Source organism: Chlorocebus sabaeus, chromosome 6, assembly GCF_047675955.1.
Source record: "Chlorocebus sabaeus isolate Y175 chromosome 6, mChlSab1.0.hap1, whole genome shotgun sequence".
NCBI lineage: Eukaryota > Metazoa > Chordata > Mammalia > Primates > Cercopithecidae > Chlorocebus > Chlorocebus sabaeus.
The window spans coordinates 15,876,177-15,896,817 of record NC_132909.1 but is presented as its reverse complement, the minus strand read 5'-3'; the positions used below and the strand labels follow the sequence as shown (position 1 = coordinate 15,896,817).

Genomic DNA, 20,641 nt, shown 5'->3' with positions numbered 1-20,641 from the left:
TAGCAAGGGACCATAGAGGCTTTTTAAAAACTTTGCTTTGCTAGAAGTTTTATAAGACTCTCAGATTAAACTTTCAAAAACCTCTTGAGACTAGGAAGCCAAACAAAGGCCAACTTCAGACTTTGCCTACATTCCCTATGGGTTTATTCTATGTATATTCTCAAATACGACATCCCAGTCAAAGCCTTGGTAATATAACCAATGTTTTCAAATGTGTCCTGTTATAAAGAGAGTAGATTCTTACTGAACTTGTGCAAATAACTTTATTACCATAAGCATGTGAATACTCATAAATAGTTTCCCAATTCTGGGGCACTCAGATTCGGAGCAAAAGCAAATGTTTCCATTTTTGTTTACAAAAGTATATTTTACCAAGTTGCTGTAAAGTATAAATAGCTTAAAAGAGAAAGTTCATGAATCTGGAGAATAAAACATTCAAAGAATCAGCACATTCTCAAATAAAAAGTTATGAAAACATTATCATTTTGATTATTTAGTCCAATAAATGTTAGGGTTGTTTTCTTCTTTGTCTTGAATTTCATGAACGTATCGGACTGTTCATTAAAATTTTGAAAGTTCTCAGAGAGTCCAGTGGTATTATCTTGAAGTTATCAGAAACTTGTATTCAAGAGTCGTTGTCAGAGTCTTTTCCATATATCTCCTCAAAGAAAAAGCAATTTTGGACTGTAGCTGATTATAAATACTTCAAGGAAGAATCAAAGCAACTGTCTGGGAATGACAAAGATTTAAAATGACTATGGTTAAAAATCTAATGAGGTTTGTATTAGGTTGATTATGGTAAAGACACAGCTCACATAGAAACGTAGCTACTTCTGTGGCATATGACACTATGACTGATGACATATTCGATTTCCAGAAATTTCATATAGTGTTTAGAATACTAATTTTTTTAATTTTTTCATTTTTATTTTTATTTTTGTGAGATGGAGTCTCGCCCTGTCACCCAGGCTGGAGTGCAGTGGCACGATGTCTGCTCACTGCAAGCTCCGACTCCCAGGTTCACGCCATTTCCTGCCTCAGCCTCCGGAGTAGCTGGGACTACAAGCACCTGCCACTACGCACGGCTAATTTTGTTTTTGTATTTTTAGTAGAGATGGGATTTCACCATGTTAGCCAGGATGGTCTCGATCTCCTGACCTCATGATCTGCCGTCTCGGCCTCCCAAAGTGCTAGGATTACAGGCGTGAGCCACTGCACCCAGACTGGAATACTCATATTATTAACATTCCCATAAATGTTATTTAGAGAAGGTTTAGCATCACTTATCACTCATTTGAAAATGCTTTATATATATTTTAACATATCAAATAAGGTGACTTTTCCATTCAGCTTCTGTTTCCCAACTGGATTACTGAGTTCTTGGTGTAGCCCATTAATAATTAGGGCCAAAAAGTATAGTCTTATGTACATTCAAAAAGGTCCTTAGGTAATGCTGGTACTTCTACCTGAAAATCATTGATTTAGTTTTAAGTTCTACCTATTACAACAAGAGTTCTCCATCCTCTTTACATGTTTGTAGTTTCAGGGAAGACTCAAAAATTACCAGTGCCTGGGTCCCTCACCAGACCTTTAAACTGGAACTAATACATGGGGTGTGAGCATCCACTTTTAAAAATGTTTTCCAGTGATTCCAATGTGTAGCTATATTTCCCATCAGATTTCTCTGGTTTCTTGTGGACTTCACTTTTTTTCTATTTGCTATCAAGATTATTTTCAGGTCTCATTTCCTGTCTTAGGCTTTATGTCTCCTGGGGTAGGGACCTTGCCTACTTCATTTCTGTATCTTTTTGGAACATGTGATTTGTTCATCAGGAAAAGGTCTCAATCACACACAGGTTTTGTTCTGAGTCTCAAGTTCACAGGCTAATCCTAAAGTCTTTGTTCTGCACGAGGTCAGAGAATACTTGTGATGAAGGGTGTGGTTAAGTCTGTAGTGCAGGTGGTGGAGGGGAGTTCGCCCTGTTTTTAGGCATAGCATTGGAACTAAGAATGTTTTGTCTATGTGGGTGAAGGGGCAGAGATGTGTAGGAAGACAGTTCTAATTAGGACAGAGGAATTACACTAGGAATTAGAGGTAAAGGAAGTGAGAAGGATTAGTAAATAGAAGAAATGTGAACTTACCAAATAGGCTAGTGTAGACCCCTGGAGATTCTTGATTAAGTGAATTAACTAGATTTTAGAAAGGTAATGAGGCAGTCCTGTGCAAGGAAGGTTTCAAAGTCTGGAGGCAAAAAGTCAAGCAGCACTTTGAGAAGTGGTTGAGCTTTATGGGAATGGAGAGAATTACACTATTGAGAGATGTGAAAAATAATGAAGAGGGTTTCACATTTCTCATTTGAAGGAGCAGAGGCTGGAGATAATTATGTCTAAAAGACAGTGGGGTACAGGGAGCATAAAGGCCAGGGAGAAAGGGAACAGCAGGAATTAGTGTTGAGAAGCAGGAGTTTGGTGGAGGAAGGAGAAGATCCAGTCCCAGATACAGGCAAATAAGTCTCTTCCCTCTCCCAAGCATGGCAGTCAGCCCTTCAGGAAATGGGACAAGAGAAAAGGCCATCATACCTGCCAGTTTTCCCAAAATACAGAAATGACATCACGGCTGCTATATCGGATTAAGGCCAGGATGGACGTCCTGTTCCTGAACGAGCTGTCATGGAAAGAAAAAAAAAAAAAGGGAGGTGATGTTATTTTACGGGGGGAGCCTCAGGAACAAGGATGTAACATGAGGTAGTCTATAATTGTTTCTTCAAGGAATACATTGCTTCTGTTGGAAAGTTGATGGGAGATGATTATATTATTGCAGATTTTTCCCCCTGTCGCCATATTTCTAGGTTGGTGATCAGTCCTCTGTCAATTCTCTACTGCACTCAGATATTTCAGAAAACTTTCAGATGTGAGAAAGGCTGATTGCTATTTTCTATGTCATTAGAACTTTAGACCTTTCCACCTTTTTATGGTTGTGTCTTTTTCTGAGTGTGTCTGCTGTGGCAGCCATCAATGAGACCCTGCCAGGTGTCCATGGCAGGGACCTGATTGACAGAAGGCCCAGGTCAGTACATTTCAAATTCACAACCTCCTTTGCACAGAAAGCTTCCTTCCCACAGGCTCCCAGCAAGGGCGTGAAAGCAAGCCTACTTCTCTCAGGCTCTCTTTAACTTTAATGGGTGACTGGTTGGAGGACTCCACATCAGCCTTCCAAAAACTCTCTTAGAACTGCATTGATACCTAAAACTTCCTTCTCTGTCTTTTACACAGGAGTCAGCTTTGTATAGTGGTCTGTGGGTTCTCCCATACTACCTTCATGCCTGCCCCACATTCCCTCACAGATGTGTTCCATGATAAATTATCTCATATGTCCAATCCCAACCGGGATGCATCTCAGTTGGTAAAAAGTAACATACTAGGCTTCATTCTTTGCACTTAGCTTTTTTCCTTTCTCTCCCACAGGTAGTCAGTAGCCATGTCCTAGTGTTTTTTATGTGGTACCTCTTTTTCTATATATATATGGAAATAGGTACTGTTGAGGGGCACGTCCTATGTGCCAGGTCCTGTGCTAAATACTTTACCTGTACCTCATTTAATTCACACAGTAACCCTGTCAGGTAGACATTATTTCCATTTTGCCAGTGAAAAGACACAAGCTTAGAGTAGTGTAAAATCTCTCCTGGTGTCATATGGCTAGTAATGGGTGGATTTGATATTTGATTCTAGGACTATTTGACCTCAAGGCTAATGATAATGGTAGTAATATAGCAGCTGACATTGGTTCGTCTGTGTGTGGCATCTTGTTTCATTAACTGCAATAAACCTTTAAAAGAATGGTATGAAGCAAGCTCTCTCATACTTCAGGATATGAAAGAAGAACAAACTAAACCCAAGTACAGTGATTTAAGGACAAAATACAGATTAGAGTGGATAAAAATAAAATGGAGAATGGAAAAAGAATACAGTAAAATAATGAAACCAAAGTTGATTCTTCAAAATAAAATCAACAAAATTGACGACCATTAACTAGACTAAGAAAAGAAGAGAGAAGATTAAAATTACTAAAATCAGAAATGAAAATGGAGTCCGAGCATGGTGGGTCATCTTTTAATCCTAGTACTTTGGAAGGTCACAATGGGAGGATTTCTTGAGGCCAGGTGTTTGGACCAGCATAGGTAATCTGGGGAGACCCTCCCTCTACAAAAAAATTTAAAAACCAATTAGCTGGGCATGGTGGCATGCATCTGTAGTCCTAGTATTTTGAGAGGCTGAAGAAGGAGAATTGCTTGAAACCAGGAGGTTGAGGCTGCAGTAAGCCATAATCACGCCACTGTATTTCAGCCTGGGCTGGCATACAAAGTGAGAGCCTGTCTCTCTCTCTCTCTCTCTCTCTAAACAAAAAAAAAAAAAAAAAAAAGTAAAGAAAAAGAAAAAGAAAAAAGAATATGAAGTTGTTACTACCAATTCTAATGAAACAATGATTATGAAGGTACTGTAAATAATTTTATTCCAAAAAATTGGATAACCTAGATGAAATAAATTCCTAGAAAAACACAAAAATATGAATAGAACTATAATCAGTAATAAGGTTGAATCCATAAAAGCATTTGAGGAAATTCAGTATTTTTTCATAATAAAAGCATTCTAACTAAGAATGGAAGGAAACCAGCTCAACATAAAGGTAATATGTGAAAAACCCAATGCTAACATCACACTCCATGGAGAAAGACTGAAAGCTTTCCCTGTATGAGCAGGAACAAGACAAGGATGCTGTTTTTGATAATTCTATTCAATGCAGTATTGAATGGTCTAGTCAGGAAAATTAGGCAAGAATTTTTAAAAAGACATTCAAATTGGAAGAAAGGAGTAAAATTATTTCTGTTTGAAGATAACTTGAACTTATATGTAGAAAATCCTAAAGATGGAACACACCTATTAGAATTAAAAAATGAATTCATTAATGTTGCACAATACAAAATCAACATTCAAACATCAGTTGTATTTCAACACACTAACCATGAAAAATCTGAACGGAAATTAAGAAAAAAAATTTAATTTGTATTAACATCAAAAAGATTAAAATATTTAGGAATAAGTTTAACCAAAGAGGTGAAATGATTATACCTGAAATCCATAAAATATTGCTTAATGTTGACATCAATAAAATGAAAGATACTTTGTTTTCATGAATTAGAAGACTCACTATTGTCAGGCAGACAATGCCACCCAAAATGAGCTGCAGATTCAATACAATTCCTATCAGAATCTCGGTGACATTTTTGCAGTAAAAGAAAAATCCATCCTAAAATATATATTGAATCTTATGACTCTAAGAGACAAACAACATTGAAGAGGGACAATGAGGCTGGAGAACTCACACTTCCTGATGTCAGCACTTACTACAAAGCCCCAGTAACCAATACAGTGTGGTACTGGCATAAAGGAGGACATAGAAATTAATAAGATAGAACAGAGAGCCCAGAAAGAAATACTTGCATATATGGCCAAATGATTTTCATCGAGTGTGCCAAGATCGTTCAATGGGGAAAGGACAGTGTTCTCACCGAATGATATTGGAAAAGCTGTATATCCAAGGGCAAGAATGAGTGGAACCTTTACCAAACATCATATACAAAAATTAACGCACAATAGATCAAAGATCTAAATGTAAGAGCAAAATCTACACCACTCTTAGAAGAACACAGGAGAAAAACTTCATGACATTGGATTTCACAACGATTTCTTGGTTGTAAAAACAAAAGCATAGGCAACAAATAAAATGGATAAATTGGACTTCATAAAAATCAAAACCTTTTATACATTGAAGAACATTATCAAGAAAGTAAAAAGGCAACCTATGAAATGAGAAAAATATTTGCAAATTATAAGTGTGATAAGAAATTAATTTCCAGAATACATGAAAAACTACAGGTCAACAACAGCAAACATCCAAAAATCCAATTAAAAAATGAATGAAGGATTAAAATAGAGTTTTCTCCAAGGAAGATATGCAAATATCCAATAAGCCCATGCAGAGTTCCTCAGCGTCATGAATACGTAGAGATATGCAAATCAAAACCACAATGTGACACCACCTCACACACTTTAGGATGGCTTTGATAAACAACAATGACAGTAACACAAAACAAGTGTTTTCAAATAGATGGAAAAATTGGAGCTCTAGTGCATTACTGATGGGAATGGGAAATGTTATAGCCACTGTAAAAGTGGTGTGGCTCTTTCTCAAAAAATTAAACAATAAATTACCATTCGATCCAGCAATTCTACTTCTGGACATACTGCCTATAGAATGGAAGAAATTTGAACAAATACTTGCACATTGATGTTCAGAGAAGCATTACTCACAATAGCCAAAAAATGGAAACAACAGAAAAGTACACTGAAAGATAAGTGGGTAGGCAAATGAGGTATATCTCTACATCGAAATCTTATTCAACCTTAACAAGGAATAAAATTCCAACACATCGTGCAAAGAGGATGAACCTTGAAGACATTATGCTAACTGAAATAAGCTGGACATTGAAGGATAATTATTCTATAATTCCATTTATGAAAGATAGAATAGCCAGTTACATAGAGACAGAAAGTAGAATGGTATGTGCTAAGGGATAGGGGGAGAAGAAGTGAGAGTTACTGTTTATAGGGTACAGAGGTTTAATATGGTAAAAGGAAAAAGTTCTGGAAATGGATAGTGTGATAGTTACACAACACAAAATTGCACACAAGAAACAGTTAACGATAAATCTTATATTAGATATATATAAAGTGTCCTGGTAGTCTTACACTCTACAAATACACATGTTTTCCATTGCCCCTTTCCTGCCATGCAGAGTCCCAGAGGTGAATCTCCCTATTTCTTCAAGTGTGCATCACTCACTGTCCTCTGTGCTGTGTCCCACATGCAGTGCCCACAGCCTCATACAGCCAGTGACTTCAGAGCCAGGACACAGCTCAAGAGTCTGCACCGAAGCTCCCTCTCTTCTTATTTCCCTGCAGCCTAGGCTTCACTTCAACTGGCAGCTCGATTTAGCCGAATTCAGGACAGGCCACCAGGGCTCTTTCTCCACACATGCTGGTCCCACCCCAGGTGGAGTCAGGCAGGGCCAGTCACCAGGGAAGCCCGGAGCAGAGTAAGGAGCAGTCTGAGCTGCTCCTCTCTCATCCAAGGGGCTTCCTCCTCTCATTTGGGGGAAAAATGTGAGCTTGTTTCAAAGCCTCAGATGTTCCTTGTAGCTCATGGAGTAGATAAAAGAAAACAAAGATGTAGCGGAAAGGGATGTGTTGGTGACAGCAAGAAGCAACTTGATCTTGAGGACTCTCCTTCTTGTCCCTCTGTGAAGCCTCTTCCACCACATAGGGCTCAGGGCTGACAAAGCCCCCTAACTACGTTTCTCAGGCTGGACACAAGGTCAACCATGAGAAAACAGAAAAACTAGGAGAAGAGAGACTGTAGAGACAAATTGGGAGGGTTCAGGAGGAGAATTTAGGATTTGCTTCTGCCCATGGGACACAGGCTGGGAATTAAAATGTTTTCCTGACTCTTCTCTGAAAGCCAGATAGACTCCACCTAAAACCTTGTTGACAAGGATGCAGGGATCCACTTACGAAAGACTTTGATCCTCTTGAATGTGGAACGTTCCCTGCCAGTGGCTGAGTTACGAGCAGAGCAACCATAGAGCCCGCTATGCTCTGTAGTAACTTGGGGGATAGAGAGCTTTTGTCCTGATTGCAGAAAATTCCCATCAATCGTCCAAGAATACTCTGCCGGTGGGTTAGAGTCCGCGAAGCAGGACAACTGGAGGGTTTTTCCTGAACGGTAATTGGTCAATGGAGAGAAAATCCTGGGGACTTTTGGACCATCTGGAGTAAAGAGAATAAAGCCACAGGTGATGTCATCCGAGGGAAGGGGATGCTCCTGGTCTCTTAAAGGGACACAGTGTTCCCCTGAATCAAGACACACCCTCAAGACCCAGCCAAACCCCTTCTGTGTTCACTGAGACAAGCCCTGAGGTATTCACCTGTTCCTCCCATCACAGGATGTAGACCCCAAGTCTCCCATGACAAGAGCAGCCCCTCCCCTTATATTCTTGGTTAAGGCTGTGCCTACCCAGGTTTTCCCAGGGCAGGGAGTCATGGCCAGCTCGGGTGTCCAGACCTAAAAGTGTCTGTACTTGGGCCTGAGAGAGACTGAGATGCCTGGCCTCTGGTCGTTTGAATTTTAGCTGATGGCCTGGCCCACAGAGGAACCAAAGATACAAAGGACATTCAGGGTGACTGGGTCACTGCAGATGCTACCAACTCGGTCCCATGTTTCACATTCATAGGGTCCTGTGTCATTTCTTGTGACATTGGGTAGAAAGAAGATCCTGGTTTTACCGGGTTGCTTTAGCCTGGGACTGACCGGGAGGCTCTGACCATTTACCCTCCACAAGTAGGTGTAGCCCTGAGTCTTAGGTTCACAAGTTAAGGCTATAACATTCTTATTCTCTATGGGGTTGAAGTTGTTGCTGGTGAGGTAAGGCTTGGGCAGCTCTGCTGTGTGGATAACAGAGAGAAGTTTGTCCTGTGTGGCACCTTTGATTCTTCCACAGGCATCCTTCAATCAGAGTTGGCATTTCCCACCTCTCAGCCCACCCAAGTCCTTGAAAGTCAATAGATGGTGTGGGTGTCACAAGACAGATGCATGATGATCTAAGGGCTCAAAGACTGTGAGGCCACTTGCTCTGTCTTAGGGAAGCACAGACTTTCTCAAGTGTGAATTGATCAGCAGTGTTGGGTCATGGACAGACATGTCAGTGGGAGTCACAGCCCCTGGTACCCCTCCCAGTCCCTCTCTAATCAACTGACTGGCTGGTTCACCTTGGGTTCCTTACCTGGAATGTGCAACTGCTGGGCCCCTTCCAAATTCCATCCTACTTTGCCCCCCCTAGATGTGATTTCTCTGCAGCTTCCATTTCCAATGACATTCTAGAGATGAGTAATAATGGGACTTCCCATTGTCCTGAAACCCTGAAGATACTGAGCAGCCTGGCCTGGGACTGGATATTTCAGCAGAAATAAGACAGGGGAGACCAGAGTCAAGCCTGGAGGTCAGTTCAGTCATCAGGCAGTGGAGGCACAAGGTGGGGCAGTTTTCTGCAGGTGTTTCATGATGACTTATTTGAGCCAGTGACCTCCAAAGATAGAGCAGAGTGCAAGGAATGATCTAGAAAGAGTGAGGGGGACAGGCAAGAGTTGGTGGCTTTGGAAAAGAACCACGCTCCCTGTTCTGAGTTCTTTAAGTTTCCTCTCCTTCTGCAGAGGGCAGGTGAGGACTATGTGGATCTTTCCAGAAATACATGTGGTTATTTGAAAATGCAGAACTGACTGGTGGATAGGGTGGGAATGAACTGCTGGAAATCTGGGCCTCATGGACCATGTGTGTTTGATGGATATGAGGCCAATTCGGGAGAATTTTTGCAAATATTTTCTTTCATTGGACACTCTACTCTCTGATTCCATGGGTTTGACTACTCTAGGAACCTCATGTAAGTGGATTCCAGAGTGAATTTGAGAAGAGACTGCTGGTTGCCAGGAGCTGAGAGTGGGGAGAATCAGAGGTTGTTCATGTATGTGCAGTTTCAGTTATGCAAGATGGGGAGGTTCTAGAGATCTGCTGTACAGCTCAATGTCTATAGTTCACACATACTGAGTATTTCTTTTGCATAAGACTTACGACAAAAAATGTTTTAGATTTCTGAAATTTTTTTATTTTGAACTATTTGTCATATACTTACTGGTTTAGCATCCCAAATCTGAAAGATTCAAAATCTAAAATGCTCCAGTGAGCATTTCTTTTCAGCATCAGATTAGTACGCTGAAGTGGGAGGTGATAGGCCAAATACATTCTTGCCCTTTTTTTTCTCTCTCTCTCCACGTTTGTAGCTTGGTGATTAGTTTTTGGTCAATCCCATATTGGCCATGCTGCACTTGTATATTTTTGAAGGCTTTGGGATATGAGAGAGGCTGATTGCTATTTTCTATGTCATCAAAATTTTCCACCTTTTCATGGTTGCATCTTTTTCTCAGTGTCTCTGTTGTGGCAGTCATTAATAAGAGCCTGTCAGGTCAGATTTAGGACAGATTTTTGTAATTCTGCAAAAAATATTACTGGGATTCTGGTAGTGGTTGCATTGAATCTGCAGCTCACTTTGGGTAGCATTGTCTTACTAACAATATTGATTCTTCCAATCCGTGCGAATGAAATGTCTTTCCATATATTGATGTTGTCTTTAGTTTCTTTCAGTAATGTTTTAGAGTTTTCAGGGTACAACCCTTTGACCTTTTTGGTTAAACTTATTCCAAAATATTTTATTCCTTTTGAAAGTGAATTGAAATTATTTTCTTAATTTCTTTCAGATTGTTCACTGTTACTGTATATTCTAAAGATGAACTAGAAAGAGTGAAGGGGACAGGCAAAAGCTGGTGGTTTTGAAGCAGAAACATATTCCCTGTCCTGGGTTTTTTATTTTCCCTCTCTCTTTGCAGCGGGCAGGTGGCTCTTCCCTGATAGCCAGATAGACTTCATTGGAAAACATGTTGCCAAAGCTCCAGGGATCCACTTACCAGGGACTATGATCTTCTTGATTATAAGATTTGTTCCACCAGTGGCTGAGTTATGGATGAAATAGACATAGACCCCTGTATATGTTATACTGATTTGGGGGATAAAGAAAACTTGTGCTGATTGCTGGAACATCAATCAGCCAAGAATGCTCTGCCAGTGGGTGAGAGTCTGTGAGGCGGGAGAGTTTAGGGATTTCCCCTGTGTGCTAATAGGTGTATGATGAAGAAATAGTGGGGGCATCCAGGCCATCTGGAGCAAAGAGAATAAGGTCACAGCTGATGTTGTCAGACGGACGGGAAAATCCTGGTCTGTGGAAGGGCCACGGTGACCATCTGAGCTAAGTCACAACACTGAAGTCCCAGTCAAATCCCTCCTGTGTTTACTGATCTGGAGCCTGAGACATTCACCTGTTTCTCCCATCATAAGCTGTGGACCCTGAGTCTCCCATGACGGGAGCAACCTCTTCTCTCCCATTGTTGATCAAACCTAAGCCTACTCTTAGTAGTCATGGCTAGCTTTGATGTCCAGGGGTAAAGGTCTCTGTACTTGCACCTGAGAGGGACTGAGAGGCCTGGCCTCTGGCCATGTGTATTTGGGATGGCAGCCTGGCTCACAGAGGAACAGAAGATACTCACAGAGGAGATTCAGGGTGACTGGGTCACTGCGGCTGGAACTCACTGGGTTCTTCATTTCACATTCATAGGGTCCTGCAGTATTCTTTCTGACACCAGATAGAACGAGGGTCCTGTTGTTTTCAGACAGCTGCAACTTGCGACTGATAGGGAGACTCTGACCATTTATCCACCACTGGTAGCTTACGTCCTGAGTGTCAGGATCACAGGATAAGATCACAGTCTCCGTGCCCTTCCTGGGGTTTAAGTTGCTGCTGGAGATGTAGGGCTTGGGAGTCTCCACTGTGCAGATAACAGAGAGAAGATTGCCCTGTGTGGCACCTTTGATTCCTCCAAAGACATTTTTCAATCAGAGATGGCCTTTCCCACTTCTCAGCCCACCCAAGTCCTTAAAACCCCACAGCAGGTGTGTGTGTTACAAGACAGATGCATGGCAATCTGAGGGCTCAGAGATTGTGAGGCTGCCTGTTTTATGTGGGAGAAGCACAGACGTTCTCAAGTGTGAATTGAGCAGCAGCATTGGGTCATGGAAAGACACGGGACCTGCCGTCACAGACCCTGGTGCCTCTCTGAGTCCTTCCTTCTCTAACTGCCTGCCTGTCCCACCTGTGGTCCTCACCTGGAGCATGCAGTGCTGGAATCTTCTTAGCTTCAGTCTTACTTAGCCCCCCAAGGTAAGTTTTCTTTGTAGCTTCCCTTTCAAGGACATCCTAGAGATGGATAATGGAACTTCCCATTGTCCTTAAACCCTTTGGGTACTGGGAAGCCTGGCCTGGGACTGGGCACATCAGCAGAAATAACACAGGGGAGACCAGAGTCAAGCCTGGAGGTCAGTTCAGTCATCAGGCAGTGGAGCCACAAGGTGGGGCAGTTTTCCCAGCTGTCTCATAGTGACTGACTTGAGCCAGTGACCTTTAAAGATAGAGCAGAGTCCAAGGAACAACCTACAAACAGTGAAGGGGACAAGCAAGGGCTGATAGCTTTGGACCAAGACTATGTTCCCTGTTCTGTGTCCATGATGTTCCCTTCCCCCTGTAGAGGATGGGTGAGGACCATGTGGATCTTTCTAGAAATACATGTGGATGTTTGCAAATGCAGAACTGACTGATGGAAAGGGCGAACATGAACTGATCATGGAAGTCTAGCCCTCACGGACCATTTGTGTTTGGTGGCTATTAGACCAATATTTGGGAAGAAGTCTTACAGATACTTTCTCTCATTAGACATTCTACTCTCTGATTCTATGAGTTTGACTACTCTATGCATCTCATCTCAGTGGATTCCAGAGTGAATCAGAGAGTAGAATAGTGGTTTCCAGGATCTGGGTTTGGGAGAATAGGGCATTGTTCCAGGGGTGTGTGCTTTCAGTTATGCAGGATGAGGAGGATCTAGAGATCTCCTGTACAGCTTCATGCCTATAGTTCATGCAGACAAAGTGTTCCTTATGCAGAAAGCTTAAAACCAGGTGTTTTGGATTTCTAACTTTTTTTTTTTATTTTGGAATAGTTGCAGTAAATATACTGGGTTAGCATCCCAAATCTGAAAAATTTTAAATCGAAAATGCTCCAGAGAGCACTTCTTTTTAGCATCACATCAGTGGTCAGAAGGGTTGGATTCTGGAGCATTTCAGATTTTGGATTTCTGGATTTGGGATGCTCAATTTGTAATGCTGTAATTTTCCCATAAAAAGTTGTCAGGAGTTTAGACATCATGTTATGTTCTGACTCTAGTAACAAAACAAAACAAAATTTGGAGGAGATATTAAAATGTTGTCATAAGTGGAAATTTTTACTGATGGTCCAAACATCTAAGATGAATTGCTGGTAGTAGTATTTCTCTTGATACCCAATTAAGGTTCAGGTGTGGGGTGAATTCCAGCAGGATCACATTCTGCTCAAAGAAAGATGCCAAAGGTGACTTGAAATTAGCAAGTCCTTAAGTAGAGAGAGTCCCGTTAAAAGGACAGAACTGGTCAGTGTGTCAGTTACATAAAGGGAGGAATATGCAGAATTAAAAGAAGTGATGTGTGTTATTAAAGTAAATATAGAAAGAACTCCATTTCTAATCTCTCTGCAGAGTTGGGAAAAATGGGGAAAAGCCCAAAACAGGTATGTGAAATGTTTTCTTCATTTTCTCTTAACCTCAGGAAATACAACTAGAGTTTAAGTTTGTGGGAATTAGGAAGACTCTAAGTGGTACGCCAATGGCTCGTGTGTCCCCCACACGAAGAAGAAAACTGTACGTGGCACAGGCAGTAAAACCATCAGACAGCACCCCCTGGCCACCTCCAACAGGTTCCCAAAACTACTAGTATTCCCATTACGTGTATGTTACAGCCTTGGTAGTAATCCCGCAACTACAAAATTTAAAAAATTGCTATTGTCAATACAAAATATTAAATATGAAGTAGAATATGTTGTTCCACTTTTTTTCTCCCCACTCTTTTTGAACTTTCCTGTTTCAGTTTTGGAAGTTTCTATTGACACATCCTCAAGCTAGGGATTCTTTCCTCAGCTGTGTGGAGTCTACCAGTAAGCATTAAAATCATTCTTCTTTTCTCTAACTGGTTTTTTTGTTTTTTGTTTTTTGTTTTTTTTTGTTTTTTTGTTTTTTCTGAGACAGAGTCTCACTCTGTTGCTCAGGCTGGAGTGCAGTGGCACTATCTTGGCTCACTGCAAGCTACACCTCCTGGGTTCATGCCATTCTCCCGCCTCAGCCTCCCGTGTAGCTGGGACTACAGGCGCCCGCCACCATGCCCGGATAATTCGTTGTATTTTTAGTAGAGATGGGGTTTCACCGTGTTTGCCAGGATGGTCTCGATCTCCTGACCTCGTGATCCGCCCATCTCAGACCCCCAAAGTGCCAGGATTACAGGTGTGAGCCACTGTGCCCGGCCATCTCTGAGGAATTTTAACAAGTTGTTGACTTTTGAGTTTGTTCAGCTGTTTACTTACTGTTAGAACCGAGTGACAAATATCAAGCTTGTTATATGCCTGACAGGAAACCAGAAGTCTCTAGGAAGTGACTGGAGAATGTGAGCTCCATAGTAGGTTGAGGATGGAGTCATGAGGGAAATGGGTGAAATCAGCCCATGGACTTTGGCGACTGCAGGACTGTCCAGCCTCTGACACCCTGGTGAGTCAGTGCAAAGATTACAACAGTGACAGCAAACTGGCATGGCTGACTCCATCTGGCATCTAGTCTCAGGCTGGCTGTCCTCACTCATTCCTGGACATAGGCCAGGCTAACCATGGGAGGAATTTAGTTTATGGCTTAACTTTGAATAAACAATGATAATAGTTCCTCCATAACACTAATATCCTTATTTTGCCCAGGGATTGCCTTTGTAAAACTGGTGAAAGACCATGAGAGTAAGATTATAGGAGGGGGCTGAATTCTGCTAAAATGTAGGCACAGTATCTATAATCCCTTACTGCTCAAATGTCATTTGGCCACAGTTTACAAAATTTGTAACTAATTGCTGCTATAGATAACATCACTATTGTAGAACCTGAGATTGGTCTTTTGAGATGTTTCTCATTCTTTGTATTCTGGCAACTAGATGACCTCATCCTTACCCTTGACTAATGGCTCAGCCAGTCACGTGGTCCCCACCTAGAGATAGATTCAAGCACAAACAGATCATTTCCCTCCGCCCGCATGATTCCATCCTCAAAATATCAGCAGTACCCATTTTTTAGTCCTGTGCCCCTGAAACTATACTTGAAAATCTCTAATCCCGATCCACTAGGGAGGCTGATTTGAGTAATAATAAACCTCCATCCTCCTATTTGGCAGACTTGGAGTCATTAAAATCTTTTTTTTTTTTAAATTTATTTATTATTATTAAACTTCAAGTTGTAGGGTACATGTGCACAACGTGCAGGTTTGCTACATATGTATACTTGTGCCATGTTGGTGTGCTGCACCCATCAACTCGTCATTTACATCAGGTATAACTCCCAATGCAATCTTTCTTTACTGCAAATCACCAAAGGGATAAATTGGTTTTGTTTGTGCAGGAGGCCAGAGGAACCTGTCTGGGAATTATAAGAGTGGATGGAGGAGCTGCCTATCCCTGTCCCATAGTCTTGTCCACATAACAGCCTCACAAAGGGACAGAGCCCTGGGTGGGGACACAGTGGAAGCTCATTCTCTTAGTGACCTGGGAACATTGGCTCGAGATGAAGCCTGGGAGTAGTGGAAACTCCAGGTGATTTCTGTGCCTTTCCTGTTTCCTGGGAGGTGGGCCAGGCCGCAGTGTTAGCAGGAAGGGAACAGAACAGTCAGCCTCGTTAGAAGGAGTGTCTGGGGAAGGGCTAGGAGTGGAGGAAGAAGCTGTGCAGGGCAGGGCTTGCCAGTTAGAATGATGTGGGAGGAAGATGAGGGACACAGAGAAGCAGAGAGAGGCAGAGGCAGCATGGCAGTGAACAGTGGGGCCTACAGTGACTTCAGAGACCCCAGGGACCAGGTGCCCCCATTTCCACAGTCCAGGACCAGGTAGCCCTGAAAACTGTCCTGTGGCCAAAGAACTTCAGAGTTACGCATGAGGTGGGGTGGCTTTAGGGGCAAGAGGTAGTGGGGACATGAAACATGGGTGTCAGACTCTGAAGGACAAGGGACAGGTGTGGCTAGAACTTCCTAGGATTCTGCATCCAAGATCCAGTCTCTAAAGAGGTTATGGATCATTCATTTCTTCATTCAATTCCTTCATTTGTTATGTGAGAGCACCTGAGGGTGTGTCTCTCACTGGGCCTGTGCTGGTGCGGGGTGTGAGTGGGGAAGGAAAACTAGGTCCTCTCTTTTATCCTGTCATGCCAGTGACATGAACACTTTGGGAAACAGGATTTCAGGTTCAGTGATAGGGGTTAAGATCTGAGGGTGAGGCCTGGACATATTTTGTACTGACTCTGACAGTTGAGGCAGGTGATTTAATTCTGGAGAACAGACTAATCAGCTGACCATTTGCTCTCGCTCCTCTGAGGTTTGGATGCCTAAGAAGAGAGAATTTGAGGCAAAAAATGACTATGGGGTCCTTGGAATCCAATAAGCCCTCACTTCTGGAGGAGGAGAGGATGGACCTGTGACTGCAGACAGACCTCATGTGACCCTGATCTGCCTTTTGTGTTTGTGTGACTCTGGTTCAGTGACTGTGCCTTTCTGTGCCTCAGTTTTCACTCAGTCAAATCAGTTAAATGGCAAATGGACTGTGGCTTTTCATGCTATCTGTGAATAAATTGTAAATTCTTCACAGTCACCTGACCTAATGCTTGGCACAGTGGAGGTGTTCACACAAACAGCATTTATTATTATTCAATCTCATGAGAGAGCACCTTTAGGTCAGATCCGTGTGGACAAGCTGCTGCCAGGTACATTTTCTCTCTTCTGTTTCTGCTTCAGGGACATTAGAGTTTCTATGTCGTGTCCTAAGCCTGGCAAGGCAGTTAGCTGATGGCCTACAAAGCTTGTCTTTCTGTCCTCTCCACTCTGAGTCTCAGGTGAAGAAAGCTCTGTCCTTGCCCAGATGAGGCTCTGAGGGCTGAGCCCTGGCAGTGAGCAGCTCCAGGAGACACAGTCCTCAGATTGCTGGTAAATCCCCGGTCCCAGTAAGCCCTGCCACAACCCAGCCCTGGTGCCGGCTCCTCAGCTTTATCTGGAGTAAGGATTTAGGGACAGGAGTCTGGGGTTGAGGTCTCTCGGGCTGAGTTTCTCCGAGAGTATCTCAGGGGGCCTCTTAGGCAAAACCCGACTCAGTTCTCCAGGGTCTTTCTCAGGGTCAAGTTTATGAAGAGGGCATGAGGTGCTTGGTTGAGACTGATCTCCTCCTGCTGAGCATCCCCCCCCGCCCCATCAGACTGTCCTTCCTGTGCAGCAAGTGTCTGCAGGGTCTGGAGGCAGGAAAGGAATTCTGATCTGTTGAGGTTTGTCTTCTCTGTGTGTGTCCTGCACTAAATGCCAAAACCCCAACATGGGACATAATGCAGAGAGGGACACAGGCCCATTCTAGGCCTGACCATCCTGTGTGTGCAAAGTAGAAGTGACCCTCACCCCCCAACACCCAGGGATCATGTGGAATCACTCACGGTATAAGGTGAAATGTCCAGTTACTCCTTCAGTCACTTCACCTCGCTTTATGATTTCTACGGTGTAGGATCCTGCATCGTTCTGGTTGACACTCTGGATCAGCAGGGATGCATTGGAATATACTGTTTCTCGTCCACTGTATGCGGGCCCAAATATAAGCATTTCAGTGTCTATTGCATATGCTGTAATGTAATACTGGAGGTCCATTATTTGCCCTTTGTACCAGATGTAGCCAGCAACATTCTGGGGCAAATTGTGGACAAGTAGAAGAATATCCTTCCCCTCAGAAACTTTGGTTGGCTGTGCTTCAATCGTGACTTGGGCAGTGGTGGGCGGGTTCCAGAAGATTAAAAGTGATGCTAGGAGGTGGAGAGAGCATCAGTCAATATTGAGACCTATGTATTGGGGTGAAAAGATGGGGCCCTGGGTCCTGAGATCATCTCTTCGATCATCAGCCTTGAAGACACACACAGACACAAACACACACACACACCTTTCTTTGTGTGTGTGTGATTGTATGTTTGTGTCCTACTGTCCTACTGGGTCAAGGTCAGCGGCACGACCCCCATTCTTTCAACCCTTCTGACCTCGGCATTTTTCTGTTTGGAATCCTCTTCCCCAAGGGTCTGCATGGCTCCCTCCACACTGCCCTCAGGTCCTGCTCACATCAGGGCATCGTTAGACTTCTTTCCTGACACATCCTTCAGAGACTCTGGGTCTTCCCTTTCTGACTTTTCCGTGCTCTGCTCCCTCCGGAGCTCTTGTGAACACCTGACCTCACATTCCAGATCTCTTTGCATGTCTGTCTTCCTGCCCATGAGAGCATGAACTCCATGAGGACAGGGATGTTTGTGATCTTGGTTGCACCCCAGTGCCTGGGACAGGCTGCAGACTCCTGTGGATGTGAGAGTTCCAAGGACCCTCCTTGCCTGGGGTTTTTTTTTCTTTATCCAGTGGTTGAGGTTTTTTGCTGAGGACAGTGTTTCATGCCCTCCTTATATTTTCATTTGAAGTGTCATCTCATAATAGTTATTATTATCATTTTCCAAAATGTGGTGGCCAGTGATGATTAACCAGGAAAAGGGAGCACTTGAGATTTTCCTACCTCTTACCAATTCCAGTTCAATGTGATTTTCCTGTTTTGACCCCTGTCCCTCTGTGCTATATTTTCCCCTATCCAGACTCCAACAGAGCCTTCTTTCCTGTATTTTTTTTTTTTTTTTTTTTTTTGAGACGGAGTCTCATACTGTCGCCCAGCCTGGCGTGCCGTGGTGCAGTCTCGGCTCACTGCAACTTCTGCCTCCCAGGTTCGTGCAATTCTCCTGCCTCAGCCTCCCAAGTAGCTAGGATTACAGGAGCACACCACCACACCTGGTTAATTTTTTGTATTTTTATTAGAGACGGGGCTTCACTGTGTTGACCAGACTGGTGTTGAACTCCTGAACTCATGATCCACCCACCTCAGCCTCCCAAAGTGCTGACTTTTATTTTTTAGAACCCCATCCTCTCCAGGAAATCCCATCCAATCATTCTGCTTCTTCCTCCTGTCATCTCCCAGGAAGTTCTCTCCTCACCTGTGAGCAGGAGATCCTTCCAGGTGATGTGCAGTGTGCAGGGAGGTGCTAAGAGGGGCCCCATGGCCTGTGCCGCCTGTGTGTTCTCCTCTGTGGAGATGAGCCTGGGATCCAGAAACTTTCTGAGCACGGCTGTCAGCTGTGCTGTCCTTCCTCTTTCTGTGCTGAGCCTCTTCCAGGGGCAGGAGCACTTCTCAGGCTTATGGGCGGGGTCTGTGCCCAGGACTCGTCTCTGTCCCCACCCCTCTCAGTCCTGCCTCCTTGTCCCTCCTTCTCTTTTTCCTTTTGTCTGTATCTCAGGTCCCTGGGAATTGTGGAGGCCTCTGCCTTTTTCAGCACTGATTCAGTCACCAAACCTCGGCAGACACTATGTGCAGAAACACAAACATACACACACAAAAGAGACATACACAGGCACACACATACCTTGTAGGTTGGGCAAGCACAGTCTGGGCCTCAGTCTCCTGCTGTTCCCATGGCTCTGGGTCGGGGTGCACGTTCGCGTCCTTTGACCTCTTTCATCCCCATCTGGCTCTCCCCTTCAGTGCAGGAGGCTGGAGCTGCACCAGGTCTCTGTCACAGGGACACCCCATTGTGCTGTGGGTGAGTTGTGTGTTGCCTGGTGACAGGGACCCTTCCTTTCTCTAATTGTGTCTAGCTTGGCTGCAGCTTCCAAGGATGGACATTCAGGACCTGGGTGTCCCAGAGGAAACTGTCCTTCCTGGAGGTGTGCAGAGTGAATCTCTCATGCCTCTTGGGAGGAGAGGCCTGTGCTGGTTGCTCAGTGGGGGCTGTGAGTCCCATGGTCAAATGGACAGTTCTCAGTCACTCTATTGCTCTCTGGGGTCTGGTGGCTGAGCTGGGGCTCAAGGTTTCTCATTTCTTCCTGACAATTTTTGGTGTCCTCTCTTCTCTGCCTAGCTGATTGTCCTGTGGTCACCATACCTTCCCCGTAGTGGTGCAGGAGGAAGTGGGGAGTTACCCAATAACCCCTTGGTACATGGCTGGTTGAGACACAGGAAAGAGAGCCTGGGACAGAGCAGGGGTTCAGAGCTGGAGAGATTTCATCCCGACTTACTCCGTGCTCGTGATGGGCTCAGCCCTCCATGTGCTGACATACCCAAGGGTCTGTCCTGAGGGTTTTGACCTGGCCAAGTTGCTCTCTGTAGAGGAGGAGCAGGCAGTCGCCAGAGAATCTGTTTGGAGGGACGTTGCTCACCCAGGAGAGGGTGGGTGGGGGTGAGTTTTGTTCTGGAACAAAGAGCAATAATACCCCCTTCTCCCAGCAGGGACACAGGAGAGGTCTGTCTTCCCAAGGGACAGCCAGGGGTAGGTGTCCACATCCTGGATCTTGCCTGTATGTGAGCATCACACGGGCTCTGAACACACGGGGTGCAGCGGGCAGACAGGTCACAGGGTGCCTGACTGATTCCCAGGAGGCTGTGGGCCCTCAGGCAGCCGCTGTTCTGTGTCAGCGCTAGGCTTGGCCTGGGATGCCCCAGAGAACAGGACAGATGGAGCAGGGGCGGACATTTAGGGAGCAGTGACAGAAAGAGTTGATGAGAATGGAGGGAGGTCACCAGGGGAAAGCGCACAGTGTGGCGTCACCTGCACCAGCGCTGCCCTGGGAAATGTCTTTTTACCTGAGCCCAGGGAAGGAGCAGGTGTGTGGGGCAGCAGCTGCCTGCAGAGGGAGTGGTGTTAGGTTGGCAGCCGCCAGG

At 44.1% G+C, this 20,641-nt stretch overlaps 1 protein-coding gene across 1 annotated transcript; it reads right to left on the bottom strand.

Moving 5' to 3' along the window:
• Positions 1 to 244: 244 nt before the first annotated feature.
• LOC103247679 (pregnancy-specific beta-1-glycoprotein 2-like) lies at positions 245 to 19,099 on the bottom strand. Its single transcript, XM_073016366.1, has 6 exons — positions 18,921 to 19,099; positions 17,346 to 17,705; positions 11,266 to 11,544; positions 7,630 to 7,884; positions 2,581 to 2,665; positions 245 to 729 (listed from the first exon to the last, which is right to left on the bottom strand). Exons 1-5 carry the CDS (start codon positions 18,982 to 18,984, stop codon positions 2,631 to 2,633), a joined length of 993 nt encoding a protein of 330 aa, XP_072872467.1. The 5' UTR covers positions 18,985 to 19,099; the 3' UTR covers positions 245 to 729; positions 2,581 to 2,630.
• Positions 19,100 to 20,641: the final 1,542 nt, after the last annotated feature.